Here is a 24945-nt window from a genome sequence, read left to right as displayed (position 1 = left end):
GCTACGGTTCTTTAAATACAAGCCAATCGCATTTTAGCTTCTGTATTTAATATTAAATTTCCAAGTCAGAGATAAATAACATCCCCCCGAGACATCCCACAGCGGGGCGCCCATCTTTGCAGGCAGATTTGCATTTATATCCAAACCTTCCAAAGAGGCTCAGATATAGATTAAGTGAAAACAGATCGGGGTAATAAAGCATGTAATATTCCAGACAGCCTACAGCACCAGAAGGTAATATGGTGAGAGCTTCAGCTGGATTGTTTAGAGTTTGTCTCGGTCTCATTACGAAGAAAACAATCAGCACGCCGGTTGCAGAGCGAGTACATTTACTTTACAACACGTCAGAAACTTCCGACATGTTTCACTGAGATTTTAGGCAATAGGTCAACACGAAGTAGCGCAAAAATGATGACGTCTTAAGTGTGAAAAGTGTGCTGGTGGCATTTGTGTTCACTCCGTTTGCTCTGATGTCTAAAAGAAGGACAACAAGGTTATCCAGCCAATGTGCAAGAGCCATTTATGGTGAGGAACTAACACCAAGTATCACCAAAAACCATTGCAACGTGAAAGCATGGGTTGGGTGTTCAGTTGGCTAAATAAAATCAAGAGCTATCAACCGCCCCACCTGTTTGTAATGTAATTTCAGTATAAACGCAGCTCTTTTGTAAAGGTCTGAGTGGTTTGTAAGAGAACAATGCCGCACATGAAGATCAAGGAAAGCACAACGCAGGCCTGGATTAGGCTATAAAACATTTTGGACAGCATGCATATGCGCCGTGTGTGGCAGAAAACTGCCAGAAAAATCACAAATATCTGTTTATATGTCTTCCCTGTCCAATCTGGACAAAATTAAACTACTTTGCAAAGAAGAATGGGCAACATTTTCATGTTGAGAAGCGCAAAGCTGTTGTGAAGCTGTAATTACACCAAAATGAGATTTTAAAAAAAGTTCCAACTCATGGGTGGCTAAATTAAAATGCATGCCAAACATTTTGGATTTTCAGCTGCAGTAAAACATTATAATGCACAGTTGTGCACTACTTTTGTTGGTCTATCACACAAAATCCTAATTCAAAAGATGATAAATGTTTGAATATTGGACTATGCAAAAGAAAACTAGAGGTTTGGGAAAAAAAAAACTTGTTCACACCAATGAATGTTAAAAAAGGCATTTTATGTCACCTAAACAGCTAAAAGTAACAACCTCCCTACTAATGTTTTTCCCCAAAAGGGTCAAATTCTATTCCTAGCAAAAATGATCTAATGGTCTTTTAATGCAGAGCGTGATTAACAGAAAGTAAATGTCACATCTCAGTGTGGTCTGCAGGTGGTCATTACATGCTGCATTAGGTCAGGCTACATAGGATACCAGCAGTAAGGCCTTGCCCAGGATTGCATCATAGACCGGCAACTACTGTCTAGATCAACATGCGCATTACTGCTCACTTAACAGCATGAGAGGTTTATCCCGGTCTGCTGTCGATGTCCAAAAATACTGCACACAAACAGCACCAGATGGTCAAAGGAGGTACTGCCAAATCATGTCTTAAATTCACTGCTGTAGTGAAACAGGAGGTTTGGGGGGGGCTGATGGAAAGCGGGGAGGGGTTGTAAAAATAAGAATTTGAAAATGAGAGAATAAGAAAGAAAAAAAAAGAACTGCAAATGCACAACAGGGGCAAGTCAAGGACAGAGAGGAACAAGCTGCTACCAAAATGACAACCTGCAGCAGCAAAAGTTGCATGTTGTGTTTTAAAAAGCACCAACAAGACTTGCAGATTTCTGCCCAGATCCCTCTTGAAAATGAGATCTAGATCTCAACGGGGTTTACCTGGTTAAATAAAGGATTTAGAAAAAACAAAAAAACTCAACCTTAGCATTGACGGTGCTGAAGCTGTGTCCCTGAGACACAACCTTCAAAACGTGTTAAATCAATATTTTTCAGCATGTATAAATTCTGCTGCCGTGCTAATATTAACGGAAAGCTAACAGATCCGACATGAAGGGATAGTACAGGACTTTTTAAGTGAAGTGCTGGTAAAAGGCTATACACAGTTAGTATATCACCCACAATAAGTAACACCTGGTGTTTATTTTAAATCGACATTAGTCAGTTCTGGAGGTCAAACTTAACAGCTAGTCCAAAAAAACAAACAAACAAACAAACCGCGGTTTAAACCAATTCTGTTTTATGAACTTTAATCCAAGGTTGTTTCATGATTGCGTGTAGAAAACCCAATGATTATTTACAAGGGAAAAGGGAATCTGTGAGACGGAAATGATCTACCGAGCACGCATTAAAAACGCAACTGGCCAAAGTGAAAATGTGATATAAAAGGAAATGTTAAAAAAGACAAGCAAGTAAAGATTTAAGTGAAACAGTTTTAACACCGCAGTATTTTTATACCAGGTAGTTTTGCTTGAAGTACAGGTTTCACACAGGAAGACCGTTAGAGGTACACTACCTCCACACTACCTCGAAAAATTTAGCTTTAGAGCTCAACAGCCAAAGTAGCTTAACGTCATTGCCATGACGGTTACCTACTGTGGGTAGATCAACTGTTTTATACCTGTGAACAGAACCTCACTTCCGAAAATCTCATCTGTACCCTTAGGGAATTATTCTCTAGATGAATTAGCAGGAGGGAAAAAAAACGAAGAAAAAAGCTGGAGAAAATATCTAGGAACAATTAAACGGAGATTCAGGAGAAGGGGGGGGGGAGCAGCCACGGTTCAAACTAAACCCTTTAGAAATGCCAGAACAATCACTGGCATTTTGCTTCATACAGTCAGTGTTGCTTTGATGAGAAAATTCAGCCAGCATATCAAAACATTAAGAGAAGACTCCGTACTTAGACAAGACGCAAGTCAAATGTGATAAACAGGCACGACGAGAAAAGAATATGAAAACCATTGTCCTGTGGGAGACAGCTTTGCTATAAACACATCATTGAATAAACCACTTATTCACACGAGACTCCGGCAAAGATGAGCTCATAAATCATTTCAAAAATCAAAAACAACAACGCCTCCTGAAGTGACAAATATGTTTTGTCTAGTCCCGTCTCCCCCTGCATGACTGAGGCCCCAGAAATAGCCACCTGTTGGAACGATCTGAAAACAAGGCGCCCGCCGCCGACTTTAAAGGATCAGTGCCTCTGCGACGACACGGGCCAGGGCCGGGCTGCCGAGTTTGACGTAAAATGACTGGTTCCCGGGGGAAAGCCTAATTTGTGCTTTGGGTTTTTAATATGAGGTTATTTTGAGCGCGTCGTTTCGGGCTGCCTGATGGGAACAATCTGTGGTTATGCGTCAGCTTCTGGATGACTTGACACAAAGGACGGGGCACGGCAGACTGACATTCCAACGGCAAGGCGAGGAGAAGAAGAAGAAGGCAGGAGACAGCTGGACATGCCAATGTCATTTTTGTCGATTTATTATTTCGGAATTTTTGAGAACGATACAAGGTGAACCAAACAAGAAGCTGGGAAAAACTACAAGGAGGAAGACGGCCAATGGAGGAGGAAAGAAGTTGTCTACCATGAGTCACTAACAACTTATTTAAATGTTGTTTTTTTACTCTTTTTGTTTTGTTTGTACCTGCTATTTTTTATGGCATTTTAGCCAGACAACGCATTACTTCTAATATTTTCAGAAGCATGTCCTGTTTTAATCGTATCCATATCTACTGCTAATTGAGATTTTGGACAAATTGAATGTTGTGCATGCACTAAAAACCACAACACTGCAGTTTCTGCTATTTTAACACCCTTAGATGTGTGTTCAAACAGCATGCTTAACCTTTGTTATGTAAGCCTGGTAGTTAAAGGGGAATAAAGTTCACCCAACAGCGTTTAGAGTTGCAGGAGGCAGCTACAAAGCCCACTAGTAACCATGTTGTGAAAAGGCTCTGTAAAAAAAAAAAAAAAATACTGTATTATTCAGAATATTTACGAAGGGATTTGTTCCTCTTTATTTTAGAGTACTAAAATACCCATGGTGCACTGCTACAGGGCCAAACATGGACCTCAACAAACTTTAATGAATCATGAATGAGCTGTGATGAACCACGATTTTGCAAAGATGAGTTTATTTCACCAACCACAACCAGTCGCTTAGACTGCGAACACACAACTGTGGTTGTGTGTTCGCAGTCTAAAGAAATTCGAGATCGGAAGAGAAAGTCGTTGAGATACATCGATCTTTCCAATTTCTGTGGGACTCCATTAAACCACAGAAAGCTTCCCCCCTACCCAAATAGAAAAAAATATCAGTCATCAGTGAGCCTTCCCAGGACTGGGTGGCCTACAAAAGAAAAAAAGACTCCAAGAGCGCATTTACCCATTTTTCCGAATGTCGTAAAAATTGACCAGAGCTTTGCTTAAAGCACTGCACTGCACTGCTTCAAACGCCTCAATCGAAGTCAGTGTTTGAGATCCGACAAGAATACGAGACTGGAGGGGAAAAAAAAAAAAGGCTTCCACGGGACGTTTAAGGAGAGAAATGGTGTGAAAATTTTAAAATCTGGTGTTATAAAATAATTGCTCTTAAAAAATTTTATATATACTTTTTTAACTTCAGAGTTGAACTTTCAAGACTTTTCCCAAGGAGTAAATTTGACTAGACACAAAAGCCTGTTTCATTTAGAGAATAGGTAATTTAAGCAAATGTCCATTGACTTTTTTTCAGGAAAAGGAAACTACTGAGAAAATATGAAGCCTCTGATATAAATCTTTTTTTTTTTTTACATGTCTTTAATAAGGGTGCCAAAAATCTTGGGAGAACGCAGGCCTTCTCCCACAACAAGCAATGCCAAAGAGGAAGCTTTGCCAGCGCGTCCTGTGCCAGGCCTGAGTGATCCTTCACAGTTGTATGATTCACCACAATTAATGAACTAATCTCAATCTCCAAGGACTAAGTGGGAAGTATGAGGTTCAATTGCATTTGGGCAGTAGGAGACGATCCCAAGTGAGCTGACTCAGGCTGAGAATAGGGAGCCAATTAGTAGTTTAAAAAAAAAAGTCTGTGTCTCTTTCTATATGTTATTTTTTTATATATAAATACATGATGAAGAAAAAAGAATCTTATTTGTAGAAGTCAAATTAATAAATTTATAAATTTTTGCTTGCAACCAGGATAAAGGCAATATAATACGCAGAGCTGTAAATTAAACTGCGGCTTTTCTGATAGTAAAGTAATCCTCTTATCCTTTCCCTAAAGCCAAAATCTCAAACGGTGTTAATTTACTTTCGGAATAAGTACAGAAAAACTGAGACACGTCTTTTTTACAGACAAATCAGAAGAGCTTATGACTCAATGTTGCACGATGTTACCAACTTCTCAAGATAAATCCAACATTCAAACTTCTGGACATCAAATATTTACTAGCTAGATAGTAGTACTCGGCTGTACTGGTGCTCGCCTGCTTAGCTAAAGGTTTCTTTCCTGCCTCTGCTCAAATTTCACATGATTTGTTGACCTTGAAGTCAACCTTTCCCGAATAGAGCCACTTGTACAACTAGTATGCCTTTACAGGTGTACCGTTTTAATATTGTCTTTTCCACAGAAAGCTCTCCTGGTCCACTGATTCTGTGTACGTTTGTGTTTCTCCGAGATACAGGCTGTCATCAAGGTAACATTTGAGTACCCTCTTTGTTTTTATTTCCTGCATAAAGTTGGCCTGCCCTAACATGTTGGTGCTCGTATATTTAGTTATATCCACTTCCTGGCTTGGGAAATTGATTCGGGTATTGCTGTTATTAACTTAGGAGGCTCCAAGTCCCCCCGCCCCCCCACCCCCCTTATAAAGTTAATCCATTCTGCTGTGTCTTGGTTTAGCCATGTCTCTTTCCTTTGACTGCCTTTAAATCAGTGCGATTGTTCCATTGAATGGAGATTTTACTTTTGTGTTTTGCAGTGTCTCTTTTCAGGAGGAAGTTATTAAAGTCGCTACTTTTGCTGTTAACTTTGCTGTCATCAACTTTACAGTCTCCTTGTTTTCCTTTCTGATAAAAAAACAAACAAAACACTCTTATGTAAGCCACAACAAAATAACAGATCACAAAATACATAAGTTGAAGGTTTTTTCACAACTTAAGATCTCACTGAGAAACACTGATGTAATTACAGCATTTACATGGTTTATTGTGCCTTTGTGTAATCTCATTTCTGAGTCTTTGTTCATGGATACATGCCGCGAGTGCCTTTCTTTTTTCCTTTTTTTTTCACTGTAGCTGGGAATTGCAGTCATTTGCTTATTTTGTAACAGAGGTGTGTTGTTTTGCTTTCATCCCGCTACGGCTGCCTTTGTTTCGGCTAACAACCGAAATGAAACAGATGGATTAAGGGCCTCAATTACCCCTCTCTGAAGCGAAAGCCGACACAGCGCGAGAGTACGTGTGATATAATCCCCCCCCCCCACTTTGCTCCGAGCCGGGGCAGAGGAGTGGTTGCCACGGTAACAGTGGATGGGGTTCAAGAGAAGACGGGTGGGAAAATTTTTGGAGAAAAAGGCAGAGGGAGGGGGGGGAGAAAAGGAAGAAAATATGGAAGCAGACGGGAGGACGGGCAAATCTGTTCTACAGTACAAAAATATACATTACTCCTCTCTGTGTGTGTGCAGGGCCTAAATCAACTGAGTTTCTTTAGATATTTATAAACTGTAACCTACAGACATTGCGTTTTAAATGTTTTAACTCTATGATATGTTGGATTAATTTGGACAGTACATAATGGGTTCTGATGGTGATCATACAACTGGATTGCATTATGATCGAGTTGAATTGATTTTTGCTCAGACTGGACTCTGTATGATTTAATAGGAATTGGCCCTGCTCGTCTTGTAAAGTGCATTAAGGGAAGCCAAGGAAGTCAGGGGAAAAAAAAAAAAAATCATATCAACTCCTAGACCGGCGAAAGATTGTAGCCCAACACTTACACAGGTTAAAAAAAAAACATTAAAGGGAAAATCCCCCAACCTTGTGGACAATAAATGAGGTTTTGACCAACATCAGGAGTCCTCACCAGTCTGTACAGTTCTGTTACGCTGATTTCGTCTGGGTCCACCATGCTGAACTCCCGCCTGGGCACCAGGTCCAAGCAGAGTTGTCTAAAACAAACACAGATAAGACAAATCAGACAGAGTGCTTTGAACTGTGACGCGCAGCTGCAAAAACCAACACGACTGCCACCTCAGTCGGGGTTTTAAATCCGTCTGACAAATGGTCCCACTTCTTCTTCAGCTCCTTTCCGTTTGCGCTCTCCTCCTGCACCTCTCAGCAGTTGCTCATATCCGCTTATGTGCGTCTCCGGTCTCGATTCTCAACTCTCCCGATGTGGGAGTTAAAACCGTTTTTTTCCCCCCCCATCATCCCTTCTCCTGCGGTTCAGACCAACACCATCCAGCGCTAGGTGTCTCCTTTGCAGCAGTAAAAGAGAAAAGGGCCCACAGAGAGAGACTCTCCAAACATGTCCCCCTCTCACTAATGATGGATGTGTGAACGTTTGAGAAACGGCCAAAGGTGGGAGAGTGAAAAAAAATAAAAAAGGTAAAAAGCACACAGAATGAGGATGTGACACAAGTTGAGGGGTTTTTTTTTTCCTTCTTTTAACCCATCAGCATTGAGTAGTAAGAGATTGGAGAGAGGCAAACAGCAGGAGGGATGGAGCCAGCGCCGGCTGTGTGAGACCGATTTGATTCGAGTGAGGAGCGTGCTTACAGCGAGCGGAGGTGACGACCAAAGACAGACGTGTGACAAGCAAGAAAAAGCTGGAGAGGAAGAACAGAGCTGCAAAAATGTGTAAGAAATAATCCGAAGCAAAAAGCGAGTAGAGATCCCCCCACCCCCGCCTGAGAGAAGTTTAGTCGAACCAAATCGGTAAGATGAACGCGACCAAACCTGAAGAGACCTGGAGGTAGATTTACTCCCTTATTATGTTGGCATATGCTCCACTAATCTCCCAGAAAACTGCAAAGCAGGCGAAACACTGAGCTTCTTTAACTCAAGGCATCAATATTTTTGATGATTTTGATGCTATTGGGCAAAACAAAATGCTTATTGGTGCTTCATAACACCAATAAACTACCGCATTATGTTTTCATTGTGTAAAGCACTTTAAAGTTGAAGGTCACACAAACAAACTCTTGTTAATGTGACTTTACTTTCGTGCAACATGCAACTCATTCATATCTAAATAAATCATATCTTTAGAATAATAGCTCCCTGGTGCATGTAGAAAACACGTTTTATTTTTTTCATTTTTAACTCAAATTTAACACTTTATAGAACATGCAGGACCGTATTGAAGGAACCTTTGCAAATAACTGGATTCAAAACATTTCACTACCTTACCTCCTACCACCCCCCCGCAACCCCCAAAGATCGTGTACAATTTCTGCCTACGAAGCAGGAGAATCCCGCAGCTTTGACGAGATAAAAGAGGGAGCCGAAAACAGAAGCGTCTGAAGGTCAAGATGAACTCGGCGAGACCAAGAAAACCTGACGAGACGCCGCTCGTGGGATTGCTGGGAAAAACAAATCAAAGATTTGGCTGAACTCGGCAGGAGTCTGACCTTCATGGAAAAGTCATCAGAAGAAAATCTCTTTTTTATCCTCACTACAACAACAAGAACAACCTCAGAAGAATGGTAGAAAAATAAGACCTGCGGAGTCCAGAGCGTTACTCGCTGGAGGATCTTACATTATCGGTTCAACTGTTTCTTTTGCTGCCTCGAACGGGAAGAGGCTGGGTTGACAACAGATTAGTCGGCTCGCTGTAAAATCTACAAGAGGACAAACGTTACAGGCAAAGCCAAAGACTTTTTATTCTGATATCTCCGAAACATTGTGACTTTATATCACAACCACAGTTGCACCTTAAAATGGCCCTGGTTTTGCCAAAATAAATGTCTTGCCTTAGACGACGTACCCGATTTTGATCCCGTATCGCTTCTACGAAAGACGTACATAAACATCGGCGGCCTGATACTCACTCGTTGCCCCAGTCCAGTCTCGCCGTGATGTGCTGCTTGACGTCCTTCATTCGGTCGTGAGTGAGGTGGCCGACCAGCACCTGCCTCCTCAGGTCCAAGATTTCATTCATCACGTGCCAGAGCCGATGGAACAAGTCGCCCTCGTTCTTCTGCGGGGAGGTGCAAGTGATGGAGAGGAAGGAGGAAGGGGAAAGAAAGCTTTGAGACGAGACGCAGCCAAACGTGATGGAATATATAAAAAAATAGATTAAAAAATAGCATATTTAGAGAGGAGCAGGTGGAATTAGATCAGGCTGATTCCAGCCATCAAAATCCTCCATTCAGAACGGAACGTGAAGGAATATTTGTGATTTAATCGTGTAGCACCAAGATGAACATGGAGCCACGACTAATTCTGGTGAAACAAATTTGTTGATTCGTTTGATTTTTGTCCTATTGAAAGGCCGGTGACGATTTCAAAAAGCTAAATATTTTTCTTTGCAAAAAATACAAAGAAAAAAAGATTTGATTTTAAAATAATCTATTTAAAAGGAAATGTTTGGGAAGCAACAGATTATCCAACAATGGAAAATTTGTTTTTTTAAAGCCATTTTAAAGGGTGCCTATTAATGGAAGGACACTGCCCGAGTAGAAATATACAACCATGTAAGCATTGCCAGCTTGAAAATTTACAAGTGACAAGCCACTCTTTAAAGTGTCACAATAATGAGGGGGGGAAAAAAAACAGCTAAAAATGGATTTTAGCTAATAAGCTTCAGTGCCCTGCTGCTTTTTGTAGCGAATTTATGCTCTTCGATCTCAAAGTATTCATCAGTTCAGTTCAATCAGCCCCCCAGATAGCTTAATGGGCCACAAACGCAATCAATTCAGCAAATGAAAGGGTATGGAAACGGCTTTAAACTGTTTTCCAATCACCGAGTCCCGTATAAACTCACATTGAAATTGGGTCTAAATGCATATAATCATCCTTACCACGTAGAGCTGCTTCCACATGGCGCCCCACTCTCTCAGGGTCGACGTCATCTCCGTGATGACCGAGTCTTCGACGGGGATCACGGTCTCAAATTGCCTGCAAGCGGCGTAGACGTTTGCGTGAGAACGAGTCGTCACTTTCACGAACGGAAACGGCGAGCCGGAGAGACGCGACTCACCCTTTGTTCTTCACGACGGCGTTCTTCAGGTGGATGTAACTGCATGGGAAGATTCCCTTTGGATTGAAGAAAGGCGGGTTAATTGGAACGTTCTCGTTGCCGTTGGCCTCTGGCACCATTAGCACGAGACTGTCTGTGTAATAAACAACTTATGCAAAACTGCATATTACCTAACTCGTTCCACATTGTCCAAGTGTTACATTTTTCTGTCTATGCATCCCTCTTTTGTTCAAAATTCATTATAATCATTTAACTTTACATTTTTTTGAATTCATCCATTATCTAAAAATTCTTCCCACCTATTCACACACAAATCTACATCGTTCCTACTTTTCATCATCAGCTACAAGTCTTAAAACAAATGTAAAGATGTGTAAATGTGACCAGACTCGTATTCAGACCCAAAAGATAGCAAATTTGAGGAAAAATATGTCAACACACGCTTAAATAAAGATAAGTCATTTGACAAACATCAAGTACAATACAATTCTATGGTGTCTTTTAAAAGATGTGTCCCTACTATGAATAGCTAAGTGAGTAATATTAACCTTACTGTATATTCAGAAACAGTGATTCCAAATTGCAATTTTCAAAAAATGAAAGTCAAAAGTAAAACTTCATGAGCCTTACAAGATACGCACTTTAAAACTGTAGCATATTTAACTTATTCTTCTGTATAACATTTTCTTTTTAAAGGTGTCTCAGCACCGCTGCATGTTTTGCTCTTTAAACTACCACTGAGGCAGATTGCTGTTAATTTCCAGGCATTTTTACGTTCCTCTGCCATCTTCCTTTCATCTTTGGCTACAGACCATTTCTGACGGGGAGGCTCGTTTCTGCTTACTTTTTCCATCAAGCTCATATTTGCGCCACTGTGTTTCGGACCAGAGCCGCAGCGCGACTCTTCAAACCTTCCTATGCGTCTCTTTGAGGTGACCGACTATTGGAGTTCAGGAGAGACGAAACTAAAACGGTTTGAAAGCTGGTGCAGCTGTTGGGTTTTGAATACATGTCTGAGGCAGACTTTATAAAGTTTCATTACAAGCAAGGAGATAATCACATTTCTTAAAAAGGAAAAGTTTGTTTACCTTGACATTAGGATTCTTTAGAATGAATCCTCTGTACCATCCTGTGGAGACAAAACACAGTTGGAATCCGCTAAATGTCACTGGAGATTATATGTACTTACAATCTTGGATAAAATGGTTTTTTGTTCATTGCGCAGAAAGAACTAGTGGTGCTGTTACTGAGTTCTGGAAACAGCCATTTGTGAGATCTAATGCTTTTATCTACTACATGTTTAGCCTTTATTTTTAATTTCCGATGGAACACACTCTTGGGTTAGTGCAGTTCTCTAGTTGGATAACTTTTGACCCATTAGAATTAGCTGACCACTGGAATGGGACTTAATTGTGCAACAACTTTTATTGAATTTATATGTGATTATGTTGATTGTATGAATGGACTGGATCAAGTTTGATTGAATTGGACCAAATTGGATTCAATATAATCAGACATTGATGAGACTTATCTTGTAAAATGCCTAGTTATGACATTGAAGCTATTTAAAAAAAAAAAGTTTAAAAATAGCATATAAATATATATACCACATATGAATTCAGAGCAGCACAGGTAAAAAAAAGAAAAGAAAATCTTAAGCCAAACAGAAACCCTGTAAATACCTATAACACATATAAGCAGATGTATTAAAAATAAAAAAGAAGAAGCAACTACCAGAAATTAAAAGAAAAAAAAAATTGCACGCTCCAAAATGAACCTGCACGAAATTAGCTAACATGCAGTGCTCTTTGCAAATCCCAACCCGGGCAGAAACAATCTAATGAATTTACATTTGTGTGCGTCTGAGCTGATGCGCTTCACCCAAAACAGCCCATTTAAGCTCATTCCACAGCCACCACAGCCGTTGTAAGTCGCTCCAGATAAGAGCATTAGCTGAGCAGCTCAGATGGACTGTAAATGTATTAGATTATTCTAATCACTATTAGATTTCGCCAGAGCACCGGTGGACTTAGCACCTCTCATCTTTTTCAGGCGAAATTCGGTCAGGGTAGCGCTGAATAATTTGTCTTGGTCTGCGCTATGGAAACTTTGCTCAGTTTTTCCAGAGATGAGTCAGCGCAGAAGGTGCCTGGCAGTGGTGGCTCCATGCGAAGCTCTTTGGCAGTAAGCTGAGAAGTAGATGGCAAGGTGTGAATTATTTAAATGAAAGAAGCAGCAAACGTGACCAGCTTTTTACTGATTCAGTTGACTTAGTTCAAATCAGGTAGCATGATTTTAAAAAAAAGCAATAAATTCATTACTTAAAGGGACAGTTCAGGAATAACCTACAGGAGAGTGACGCCAATAAGTAGTTTAAGAGGTGCAAACACAGGATCAGATTGTGATTTTTCTAGAAAAACACAATTTCAAAAGCAATATTAGAAGCTAGTAGCTGCAACACACTTGCTAAAAACTGCAACAACCGAGATTTTCCAAACTACTTTCTTTCTCCACATCGTCATCCGAGCTATTTTAGCATCTCGTGGACTAAAAAAAATACACATCAGGTGTGAGCATCCGTATACATGCACACCCTACAAGAGACAGTGACTTGAGTGTTTACTTGTTTTTTAGGTAACCAACTAGGAATTCTCAGAATTTTATGTTCTATTCTTTACACAGGAAGATCATTGCTGACGTCTTCTACTGACAGATTTTTAAAATTCATATCGACTTCTTCATTAACAGTCAGCCAGAACAAACACAAAAACAGAGAAAAGGTTAAAAAAAAGAAACTGCTCACATAAAACTTGATGTCTTAAATATCTGAATTATCCCTTTAACAGCGGCCCAGCAGGTTTTATTGACATGTCAGGCAAAGCTATTTTTTTTTTCTTACAAAGGTTTATGAATTCACTGACCACAAGAAGTTAGCAAAGAAAGCGGAACTGAAGAGGCAAATCAAAAATAAATAGCTGAGGTGGTAAATTATCAAACTGAAGCCAGCAGCCAGTAAAGACACTCTGGTAGCGTGTGTGTTTAGAAGTGTCAATAGTATCAACATGAGGCAGAGCCATTAGTCTGTCTCCTGTGCTGTCACCAGTCCCCCCCCTCTCCGGTCTCTTTGCTGCTGGCAGGATTTTGATTTAGTTCCTCCCTTCTGGGCCGAGCATTCAGCTGGCTCTGCTATTGTCTACTTCCTCTGGGTCCCTTACCACAATATCACATCCCTCTGACTGGCAAGATGCATGTTTGGCTGTGCGCATGTTTTTTTTTCTTCTTCTTTTTTCTTTTTTTTGATCTCCAGAAAGGAAGTGAGAGACGAGCTCCGGAAGAGACCGAAGTGACTGAAGGTTTGTGCACGGCCGGTTATTTGTGGTAAAAGCGTGCGTAAAGAGCGCTCGCCCTGCAAGCGAAACGATTTCGGATTGTTCGGAAACTCGCAAAAGTCACAGGGGTCGGGGCAGAAAGCAAAGCTCAAGTAAGAGGAGAACCGTCGACAACAGGAGGGTTTTAGAAGAGAAGCGGGCAGAGGAGGAAAAACAGACCCAGGATGCTGGGGGGGAAAAAAGAAGAAAGAAAGAAAGAAAGAAAAAAGAAAACAACTGTGCTGGAAGAAATTAAGCCGGCAGAAATCTCTGCAGGCGTTCGTCGTGCAGGAGATGCTGCTCACTTTTTCTTCTTTGCAGATATTGTATTTTATTATTTCTCTGCAAAAGAATCTGGAACTTTTTCATCATTTTGTCACCAGCAAAAAAATAAATAAAGAAAGAAGCAAGCATGATGCTGCCACCACTATGAACTTTAATTACTAATTACTGGATTTAACTTGAGGTCATCAACAAATGAACACCTCATTTTTTCAAGTTTTATTATTGAAAACTTTTAAGCAGTCATTTTGCTTCCGCTTTGCAATTATGTGCTGCCCAGTGAAGTGCATTAAAGTTTGTGGTTGTAACGTGATAAAGTCTGAGAAGGTTGAGATGTGAAAGAAGATGTAAAGTCTGTTTGTACATCAGTCGATGTTTTCCGCTAGAAAATTCGCCAATTCCAGTGGTTGGGCGCTACGGCAACCATTCCATCCAACATCCCGTCGTGTTTTTGAGTTAAAAAATATTTAAAGTTGACAGGAAATTTTAAAATATCACTTGATGATTATGTGTTATTGGAAGATTACTATCTGAACACCAACTATAAAGTCTTAAAAAATGCAAACATTAAAAAAAAAAAACTTAAATAAGCAATGCTTAGCCTATTTTTGGCTAAGCTTTTCCCTTATACTGAGGGAAAAGCTGTCTGTCAAAAATAGGTCAATTTCGAGATCTCTACTTTATAATTCCTAACTTGAAATCTGTGCACTCTTTCTATATATCTAGTCGCATTATTTGTGGGAGCTTTAACAGGGGAAATCACCAAAAGAGGTGCCATCACATTCTTAACATATTTTGCCAATGAGTAGCAGAAGTGATCTGCACGTTTTTGCTGCTCCGCTCATGCGGAAGCAAATGGTTTCATTACAGCCAGTGTTGTGTTTCACTTCGTTTCTCCTTTCCCTTCTTTCATTCTGAGAAAACGGGCTCTTTGTGTGTTGCCATGTGCAGCGTACCTTCACATTTCTCCAGGATCTGCACCGTGTCTCCGATTTCCAGCGGGAGGCCGTGCTGGACGGTCCCTCGGAAGCTGGCCAGCACTGGAAAACAAGGATTCAAAACACAGACGTGAGCCGATTTTCATTCCGGGGTTGGAAAAGCAAAGCTGAAAAAAAAAAAAAAAAAAAACAAACCAAGAAAAACGAGGACTAAATACGTAAACGCAATCAAAATCCTACATTTCTGCTCAAACTCGAAACAATAACGCAAAATAATTATTGAAATATTTTATAAGTTGGGAATTAGAAGTCTTATCCAAGAATAAACTGATCACATTTGACAATTAGTGCTACTATATATGGACAGTTACAGTACTAAAGGAGTCATTCATAATCATGTGGGAATTACAAATCCTTTTGTGTCATGAACGTTTTTGAAAAAGCCCGTTTTTGACTCAATAATTCAATCGGCTACCAAGTATTAAAATAAAAATTAGCAAATGATTTTTCCAAGGCAACAAATGTAACCTGAAAAGACAGATTGCTTGCTGGTAACAAGGTCTACCAAGGATTTAAAAAGCTATGGCCTCAAAACTGAGAAAAAGTTCCATCATGCTGGTTATTTGCACTAAAGTCCTTTCAACAAAAAACCAAAGGAAATGTGGACAGACCAGTTTTCTCATTCTATTTGAGGTTGCGCTTTAAAACGCAGAGAAAAAGGCATAATTAAGTAATGTTAATTTTATTTAAAAGTCCAAATGACAGATGTTTTAAAAAAGACTATTCAATAATTTCTCATTTAAATGAGAGTGGCAAGAAAGTTGGTTATAAGAGCAGGTGAAGACATGCGGCAAAGGTCATCGGGTCAGGACTCGAGCCTGTGACGGCCACATCGAGGACTGAGGCTTTACCACTGTGCCATCGCAGCGATCCCAAATTTATACACCGACGGCAAGTGGAAAATTTATCTACAAAAATATGCAGCAGAGGATGACGGGTGGACCGAGATGCAAAATCTTCAGAGTCATTGAAAGATTGTGTCAATCGTTCAAAGCTGTGAGTTAGTCAGCAGTATTTACCCGTATATCACAGGACCTGGGCGCTCATACGAACCCATCAGCACATTAACTTGACTCCACGCAGGCAGCAAATTCACACAAGTGCCCCATTCAAAGGGCGATGTACGCTGGCACACACATGGATACACAGGAAGCCATTCACACGTGGACACACACATGCGGCAGAAGTGCGATCAGAGTTAGATACACACAAGAGTTCCCACTATGTGGCGGGGAGGTGGGATCCTGCCTCGACCCAAAAGATGAAGAGAATTTCACGTCATCATCATACAGCGCTCAAACGACGTACTGGAACCCCGCATGATGGGAGAGTCAGTGAATCCTTCGGTTCAATATTCAAGTATTTATTGAGTGATTATGGATTACAGTTTATGAAAACCTACAATTCATTTTCAGAAACTTTTTTTAAGCTATGAATATTACACAAGAACAACAACAACAAAACATTTTCACTCTAGTGTTGTATAGTTCAATAATCTGTCTGTGGGTAAACTGCATGAATTCATGGGAAGCTATTTAACACTCTTCATGTTGTGGTCATCTGTGTTACTTCTGCACCTGTTTTCTTTCTGAACTTTATCCTTCCTCTCAACTTTCTATTAAAGTGTTTGCATACAGAAAACATGTGTAGCAAAGACTTTCCGTAGCTAAGGAGGGTGTCACTGACCGACTGCTGCACCAAAATATCAATCTTCTCTGCGACTGTGTGGTGGCAAACGTAACATTTTTTGCATTAAAATTAGATTTTCCACTGCTATTATAGTTTAAGTAACTGAATTTAGAGATTTCTTTGGCTGTAACCCACAAGCATAAAAAAAGAATGGAAATATAGTCTTGAAATATTTCTGTAAATTGAATAGTAAAGACTGATAAGGGAAAGTACATTTAAATTGAACGTTACGTCTTCATTGGGCAAAATTCTCCGTCTCTTTTCTGTCCTGGTGGAGTCTCTCCTCCTGCTCATCACTCATTCATCCCAGATTCTCAGGAATCTGATCCAGATGTGAGAACAAGTTCATGGATTTTGATGCTCATGTTGCATCCGTAGTTCAGAAAGTTGGCCTGATTGAACAAAACAAACGTGATTTTTGGATCCAGTAATTCAAAATTACCCTAAAACAGTTGGAAAAACCCCAGACCATTGTTTTTGGTTGTCGACCAGTGTAATTGTAGCTTAATTTTTTTGAGTTGACTTATTGAAATTAAGATTTTAACCAAATTCTAATTCAGTGGGTTAACTCCTAGACATTTCAGGACAACAGCCACATGCTTCTCCCAGCTGTAATCCAAAAATGTCTCTGCGTCTTTCGCAGCCCGTGTTGAAGCGTCGCCAGCTCCTTGTTATCCCCGGATTTGCAGAAACAATCTCTAAAAATGGGTTTGCGCACATCTGACTTTGTAATTCGCTCCAAGACAAGACAAGTGCACACATCCAAGGAAACAAGCCTGTTGTTTTTTTTTTTTGTTTTTGTTTTTCATTTCTGCTGTAATTTATTCAAAGCCCCGTCACTCACACATTTACATGAGGACAAGTCACGGCAGAACACATCTGCGTCTGCCCGACGCAAGAGTCCTCCGAGTTGCTCCCTCAGCCTCACCAGGCTCAATTATTCAGTTTCGACTCTCTAAATTCTTTTTTTTTTTTTCATGCTGCGAATTGAAAGCTTAGCTCTTCTCAATCCGCGAGCCAGCTGCTATCTGTCTGTTATTCCCCAGCTGCCTGTCATCAGTCCAACTGTCTTTTAGTTAACTAGGCTGACTGACCACCAAATTGTGGATCCAGAACAGTGAGAAGGTGTTTGATCTCAAGGGAGCTTTTTTTTTTTTTCCTTCTTCTTCTTCCCTTGTTTTTTTTTTTTTTTTGCTCAGTTTGTGCAGAATGATGCCAGAGCACAAACACAAACAGTGAGACGGATACCATTCATGGCTGTCTGACCACACAATAGCTGCAGAGTTGGGGGCGGGGGGGAAACAGTGCAATGGAAAACTAACCAAACTCAGAAATGTGATATTTCTGTGTGATCACAGAAATATCACATCACAGCAGTGGGGGATCACTGAGGCATGAGTGCAGCAAAGCAAACCAAAACAGACCTGCTTTCGCTAAAAAAAAAAAAAAATGTAACACGGACGTTAAAAAAAAAAAAAAATGCGTCCGTTGAACTGGCTGTACTGTCGTCGCTTTCCAGTCCAGATGGCTCACGATGACCGCCGCGAGGATAACCGTTATCTGCATTGACACACAACAACACGCGCTCTGATGCTACCCAACGCCGGTCCAGTGGGCAGCGGCGACGGCAGGGCTACTTTTGACCAGACCGTCGTCCAAAAGCTGAACATTGTGGGAAGTCGGCGGCAGCCTGGAAGAGCCATGTGCTCATGAATAAGCAAAGCGATTGCAGAGCGTGATCCTGTCAAGTTTGGCTACAAAGGGAAAAGGTCATGAGTGAGAAGCAAGAGAATAGTAATACTAGATATGGGATCTATAATAGAGTTTCTGGTGAGGAGTTTGGTGGCTTGATGCTAATGCAGCTGCCGATGGGTCATTTAACGTACAGGAGGGGAAGCACTTATCACCTTCATAACAGCTGAGGTCAGTGCTTTGAAAATCTGAGCTCCTATAAAAATGATAATCCAGAAATTACTCTGAAATATATTTAAAAAAATATTACTTTTCCATTTCTCCATTGTTGACTAAATCCTATCAATGTGAGAGGTTAATGGTAGCTCTTAAGCTACTGATTTAAGTTCTATGAAAAAAATAAAATAAAATAAAATGAAATGAAATTTTGTAACAAAATTTGGTGACTGAGATCAGCATGCATTTGTGATGTTTTTACATTTTCATGATGTAAAGCACTTTAAACTGCCTTGTTGTTGAAATGTGCTACACTAATAAAATTGATGGATTGACATGTCTGAGTGGCTCTAAGTTGACTTTTTTTATCAGCTGTGATCAATGCATTTTCATACATATTTCAAGCTTTATCTTACAGATCACTGCCAGCAGAGTTTTGTTGCAAAATCTTGCTACAGATCATGAATAAAACTTAGACTTGGACTGTGATGAGGCCATGCTAACAAATAAACACGCTTTGAAGCAAACCACTGCTTGTTTTCTAATATTACTCAGAAGCCTTTTCCACAAGTACTTTGAGATTCAGCAAAAACAGCTGGTGCAAAGAAAGAAAAGCCTAGGAAGTAACAGCTAAGCGGCCTGTAATTATTTAAGAATCTATTAGCAAAGATCACCCGGACTAATCCAGGAAGAGAAATCATTATCTGCAGCCTTGATGCACACATCAGAAGAAGCACAGCTGCATTGATTCGAAGCAACCGTTCCTTTAACTCCCTGACTGGGGCACGTGTGACTGTGAGGTCAGAGGCTACATTTCGACCACTTTAGAGCTCGCAGTAATCTGTCAGGATTATACGCGGAGATCTGTTTGCCATTTCCCATTTGTGTTCTGATGACCAAGTCGAGATCCCTTCAGAAGGGCCCCACTGCTCCGGATTAGGTTTGCACGTGTTTTAGGCTGCCGCTCGGAGCCGAGGCCCGTCAAACCGCGTTACGTCCGGTTTGCCCGTCACCTCGTCTAAGCTGCTTACAAGACGCAGCGCCACAAGCTCCGGGCGGGAAGGAACACCAAAGCTTTCCTTGAACGTTTGAAGACAGACCAAACTTCGCATGAGTCAGCCCATCAAAGCGTTAAGTTTTGGTGCTTTATGACTGGAGCGAAGGGAGAGGGGAAAAGAAAAAAAGAAAAAAAGGATGAATTTGCCGATTTGAGAGTCTACAGCTTTTACTTGTGTTACATAATACATCACACATGGACAATTTTACACTACGCACGCCTCAATTTTCCTTTTAACCTAATAAGCCTAACCCTTTACTGTCTATGACTGATCCCACAATGATCCACATGCATAATCCACTCCCACGTGTTAATTATACACCATTTATGCCATTAATATGCTAATTTGACAACAACGAAACCAGTGCGACTCCAGTGGCCTGTGTTGGTGCCAAATGCAGAGACCATGAATATTTAATAGGTGTGTGAGAATGTTGTGTGAATTGTGAATTACACATATGCAAGGACCTTAGCAGACACAAAAACGGGTTAATAAATTGATTAAAAGGTGGAGAAAAGGCTTGATCTAAATGAGGAATGGTCTAACCTTGTCAAGTTTCTTGTTAAATTACAAGATTGATATGTTGACAGTTACCCAGTTTGCAGAAATGACTGCAAATGAAGAATTTTAGAAATCTTAAAAAAAAAAAAATCCATAGTAGCACGAGGTAAATCTTAAAGTTTACTGTCCGTGTGGCAAACCGAGTGTGAAGCAGGTTCAGTCATGACAGTGAGCTGTCAAGGCTAAGGTTCGGAGAATCCTACCCCACCAAGTCAGAAAGAAGACTAGTCACCGTTTTGAGATGCAACTGCGCTAAAAATATTGCTTGCTTCATACACTATGTCATGTTTGTCTATTTTTTGTGTTATGGTTCTCTATGTTTCCCATTATAATCTGGAAAAAAGTCTCAGCTTTACTTAGCAACTCTCTTTAGGGTAGTTGTCCGAATACGTAACCATATCTCGAGGTGCGAGAAACGGAGATGGAGCACCGTCTTTGTAGAGATACAACTCCAAGTCAGGATAACAAAAGTATTTGAAGCAAACCACTGATCTAAACGGTGCCGTTCTGGTGCTGACAGCTGGCAGATCAATGCGGGTTTCTTCTGAATTTTTAGTTGGATTTTTAGAAAGTCAAATTAGGCCATAAAAACAATTCCTTTGGGCGTTAGAAACTTTAAAGTTTTTGATGGATTTTAGGTTTTAATTACTTTCCTTTAATGATCATTATTAGTAAGCGGTTTACAAGTGAAGCGCTTTTGCTGGCGGTCCTTTTTGTGAATAGATATTAGATCATGATACATGCATTTCAGTCAACTGACTACATCTTCAACTGATGTTTTTCCTGTAGTCTTTAATTTTAATGTCGATTTTAGAGTTGGATTGGAGTAACTTTTAAATCCTGACAAATTTATAGACATCTTTGATTCTTTGTTCAACAATCAATGTTTGTTGATTGTGTTTGAGGATAAACTTAAACAGCGTTGTACCTCTTTTCTCCCTCATATTCTGCTCAATCTCCCATCTGGTACACAGATTAAAAACATAAAAATCAGCAGCAACCCCCGGTGCCAAAACCAAAAGTGCATTTTTTTATTATTCCAGCAATGCGACTGAAACATTCCTACTCAGACCAAAGCTAGCTCAGTTATGTTTTGTTGACGCTGAGTTCGCGCAGAGCAATCTCCAGCTCAGAGGTTTCAGGCATCCCCCGTTTCTATGCGGTGGAGGGAAAAGCGGCTGCTTAATGTCCTGCATGTGTTCACAGCCAGAGATTTCTAAAGACGGGAGAAAAAAAACAAAAAAATCCAAAACACAGAGAAGCTAAATCAATGCGGGCCTGACAGCTGAAGCGGTGTACCTGACATCTTCGGTGTGAGCGAGGGAAAGATCAAGCAAACGTGTGTGTTTGTGTGTGGGGGGGTGTGTGTGCGTGTGATTCCCCCGGTCGAGCTTTGGAATGACGGGAAGTGAAATCAAGCATTTGAAGAGGGGAACGACCTGCCGAGGTCAGCAGGAGGGGAAAGAGCACGTGCGCCGCCCGCTTAAAAGCAGCAAAGGCCTCCCGACTCAAACCGGTGCTGGAGTTGGCAGACGGTCACGCACAAACTGACAAAAAAAAAAGGAAAAAGTACACCCACACACACACACACACACATACATACATACAGACAGACGCAGAGGTCTGATAGGCAGCTCGGACAAAAACCAAGGCAGGCGGAATCACCGAGGAGGAACGGCTTTCATTTAGCCCTCTCCATTGCCGGCCGCCAGCTTCCTCTTTCTGCCATTGTGTGACGGCAGATAGCAACCCGGCCACTGCCACAAAAACTGCTCTCCGACAACAATAAACCTTTCGCTTAAATCGCGCCACAGGAGCAGGTGGTTTTCACGACCAGGCCGTGTGGGGAATGTTATTACTCCTGTTGGAATGACTGCATGACTGAAAGTGCAGCTCAGGGCTTGGCGACGTGACGGCATAGCCTCTGCAACAAACAGAAAATCTGTTGCATTAAATGACACTAGAAGCATGTCCCACCAGCATGTAGAAACAAAGTAGTCCTATTCATCTTAAATATATATATAGTCAAAATACAACTGCACACTTCAATGTATTTTATATTTTTTTAAAATCTGAAAATTTCAGCATGTATCCATTTGTAAATCAGTAGAATCCCTCTGAAAGTTAAATCTTAAAGCCTTCAACAAGTTTCTGCCAGGATATGTGGCTCTGCCCATCTTCATCAACTCTAGCCAGCAGAACCTGTAGAAAAGAAGCTTCCTCACAGCACGACGCTGCCGCCACGTTTCACAGTTGTACCTATGTGGTTTGGGGTGCCTTGTTAATTTTACAATAAGTTCCATTTATTTTTATCTGACCACAGCATCCTCTCTTCCTGTGTGCGCCGTTTGGCTTGTGGCAAACAGAAATGACGATTCCTTCTAGCTTTTCGTCTTGAAATATTTCTAGAAGAGTTGTCATGTGAACAGATTCTCCCATCTCTGGCATTGCTCTCCAACTTCCTCTGGAGTTAACACAACCGTACTGTCATTCTTTCAAAGTAGTACTCTGGTTACCTTGCTATTCATTTTACTGGACAGACACTTTGTCCATTGAAACGTGATGATTTTCAAAACTTGCGATTTTGTTTTCTAACCCAACACAAATGACACAAAGGTGTTTCTGAAAGTAATTGTACATAAAGCTCTATTCAGGAGCATCGTAGTAATGTCTCTAAAACATGAAATGTGAAAAAGTCCAAGGTTTAGGAACTCTGGCTGCTTTCTTTTCTTAAAAATCCTGCAAAAGTGTCTGGTCAGATTTTAAACAAACTAAAATAAAGGCAAACCACTCCCCCCCGCCCCAAAAAAAAACAGCATTAGTTGGCGTCATCACCTACTAAAAGAGTGACAGGTTTCCGCAAATCGTCAGGTACACAGAGCCAAAGGACCACCGCAGCCTGTCCTACTGGCCAGCTTAGGCACAAAATATCATAAATGACACAGATTGGGCGGGAATATAGGTCAGAGCACTAAAACCTCACCTCATTCCCTGGTATTAATCTGTCTGAGTTTTTGTGTGCAGATGTGTGTGAGGCTTCTAAGCTAGGTGAGAGCACACATTAGATAACTCACGGATGCCAAAGGTGAGATGAGATAATTATGATAATCTTCTCAGGAGGGCTTACCTCCCCGTGAATAAATGGGCAATCCTATCCTTTTTACAAGTTGGCGTTGGGTAGAAATAATTTTTAATTAGTATGCTGCACAAATAGTGAGGTAAATTCTTCTAATTTTCTCAAATAAAATAAAAAAAAACCCCATGAAACCTCACAAATAGCTAGCAAGTCCGTCAGAAGTCCCTGCTGTGTCAGGTTGGATGGGAGTCAAACCAGGTCAGATTTCACCTGAACTCAACCTGAAGTCAGAGAAGCAATAAATTTCTACCTCCGTTTGAGGAAGTTGCAGCTAAATGTTTGTTGCTGGAGTCCCGCTCTGCGTATTTCCTCAATAAACATTCTCTTTATGGAGATTATTGCAACATTTTATCATTTCCAACCCACTCAGATGCACTCTATGTTGCAAGCTGTTGCACAACTTACAGTAAAATAGATAAATCAGAAGAAAAAAAAAATTCTGTTGGGCTATTTTTTTTGTAGTTTGTACGTCACATTTGCTTTGGAAAATCCGAATTGGCAACATCAGAAATGCTTCAGAACAGCGATTAGCTAACTGTGGCAACTTTTTGGAGAGGTAACATGAAAAACAGCCACCAAGCAAAAATACTACACGAGTATAAAGATGTTAAAAAGTATCTAAAAAAGGAACACTTTGTAGAGGTTGTTTTGCTAATGGGATCACGCACAACACTGTGTATTGGCACATTAGTGTTGGTTATGTTTTGTTTTTTTTTCTTTTTTTTTTACAAACAGGGTAAAGGTTTCCTGTGAGGTATATTTATAATCTGAGGAAAATGTCTCAAATCAGCCACACAAATCACATTGGTGCACCGCTAATAAGACGAGAACAATGTGAGAAAGTCTAACCATCATTAATGATTCATACCGCCCAAACTCATTGAACACAACATGCATTTTCTATCCTCTACTCCCTCGCTGTTCTGTTGATTTTCAGCAGATAAGCTCAAGCAACCTTGTGGAGAGAAGGCAAAGAAATGTAAATATATGCAGGGAGGAGCAGATAATTTAAGCTCGTTAGTGCGGCTGATGGGGAAAACGGCTCAAACCAAGAGATTTAGGAAACAAAGATGCTGCCGAGAACGGTTGACGGGGTCGTGAAAGGGCCACAGATGGATAATAGAAAGCCTGCCAGCAGATGTGAGCGTGAAGCGGGCTGAGAAACATCTGCCTCTCCTCCCTCAGGTGCAACCGTTAGAACTGGGAGTGTCGCACGAAACTGCATCGGTTTGTAACTTTCTGAATGTGCTGCACCCTCCACTTCCTTCCTTTGCTATCGTCTACCGCCGAAGCATTCCCTCCCCACTCTCTTTCGAGGGAGGAGGCGGCGCGGCTGACCTCCATCTGCATTTCAGGCACTCTTGAATCCAATTATGACAAATTATGTAGTTTTGTTGCGGCAAAAACAGAACGTGCACACAGAAACTTGAAACTAGAAAAAAAAAGAGGGGAAAAAAAAAAGCATGCAGCCTTTAACAATACACAACACAGTCTGCAGCTTTCGTGGACCTCTTTAAACTTTCAGGCGCATTCTTAGTCAAAGCTGATGAATGTGGCCCATTTGATTGCGCGCTTTGTTTCGGCAGCAGAATGAAAAGGGCCTTGAAGTCACATTATGCTGACGTACCGGTCCAAGCAAACAACCATTAAGGACAAGGAGGCAGAAAAAAAACCCACAATGACGCGCTTGATTTTTTTTTAAGAATCCCATTGTGTTCCAGCAGTCCAATTAGTAATCTAAATCCAAGTTCATCAGGATGATAAGTGATGAAACAAACTCCTTTTCTTGTTTTATTTAC

The 24945-nt window shown here is 40.7% G+C and overlaps 1 protein-coding gene across 4 annotated transcripts in view; it reads right to left on the bottom strand.

Annotated features, from left to right (window-relative positions):
- The window catches only part of dock4b (dedicator of cytokinesis 4b), a 177211-nt gene that overhangs the window by 68621 nt on the left and 83645 nt on the right, over window positions 1-24945 (bottom strand). For all 4 annotated transcript variants that reach the window (XM_008401053.3, XM_017302824.2, XM_017302826.2 and 1 more), the window contains 6 exons: window positions 14753-14836; window positions 11235-11275; window positions 10147-10202; window positions 9968-10064; window positions 8996-9144; window positions 7027-7111 (listed from right to left, as the gene is read on the bottom strand). In XM_008401053.3, the coding sequence (XP_008399275.2) occupies window positions 7027-7111; window positions 8996-9144; window positions 9968-10064; window positions 10147-10202; window positions 11235-11275; window positions 14753-14836 (512 nt within the window). The remainder of the gene's footprint in view (window positions 1-7026; window positions 7112-8995; window positions 9145-9967; window positions 10065-10146; window positions 10203-11234; window positions 11276-14752; window positions 14837-24945) is intronic.

Source organism: Poecilia reticulata, chromosome 23 (genome assembly GCF_904066995.2).
Source record: "Poecilia reticulata chromosome 23, P_reticulata-male-v2, whole genome shotgun sequence".
Classification (NCBI taxonomy): domain Eukaryota; kingdom Metazoa; phylum Chordata; class Actinopteri; order Cyprinodontiformes; family Poeciliidae; genus Poecilia; species Poecilia reticulata.
The sequence above is the reverse complement of the archived record's forward strand: the minus strand, read 5'-3'. Positions and strand labels throughout refer to the sequence as shown.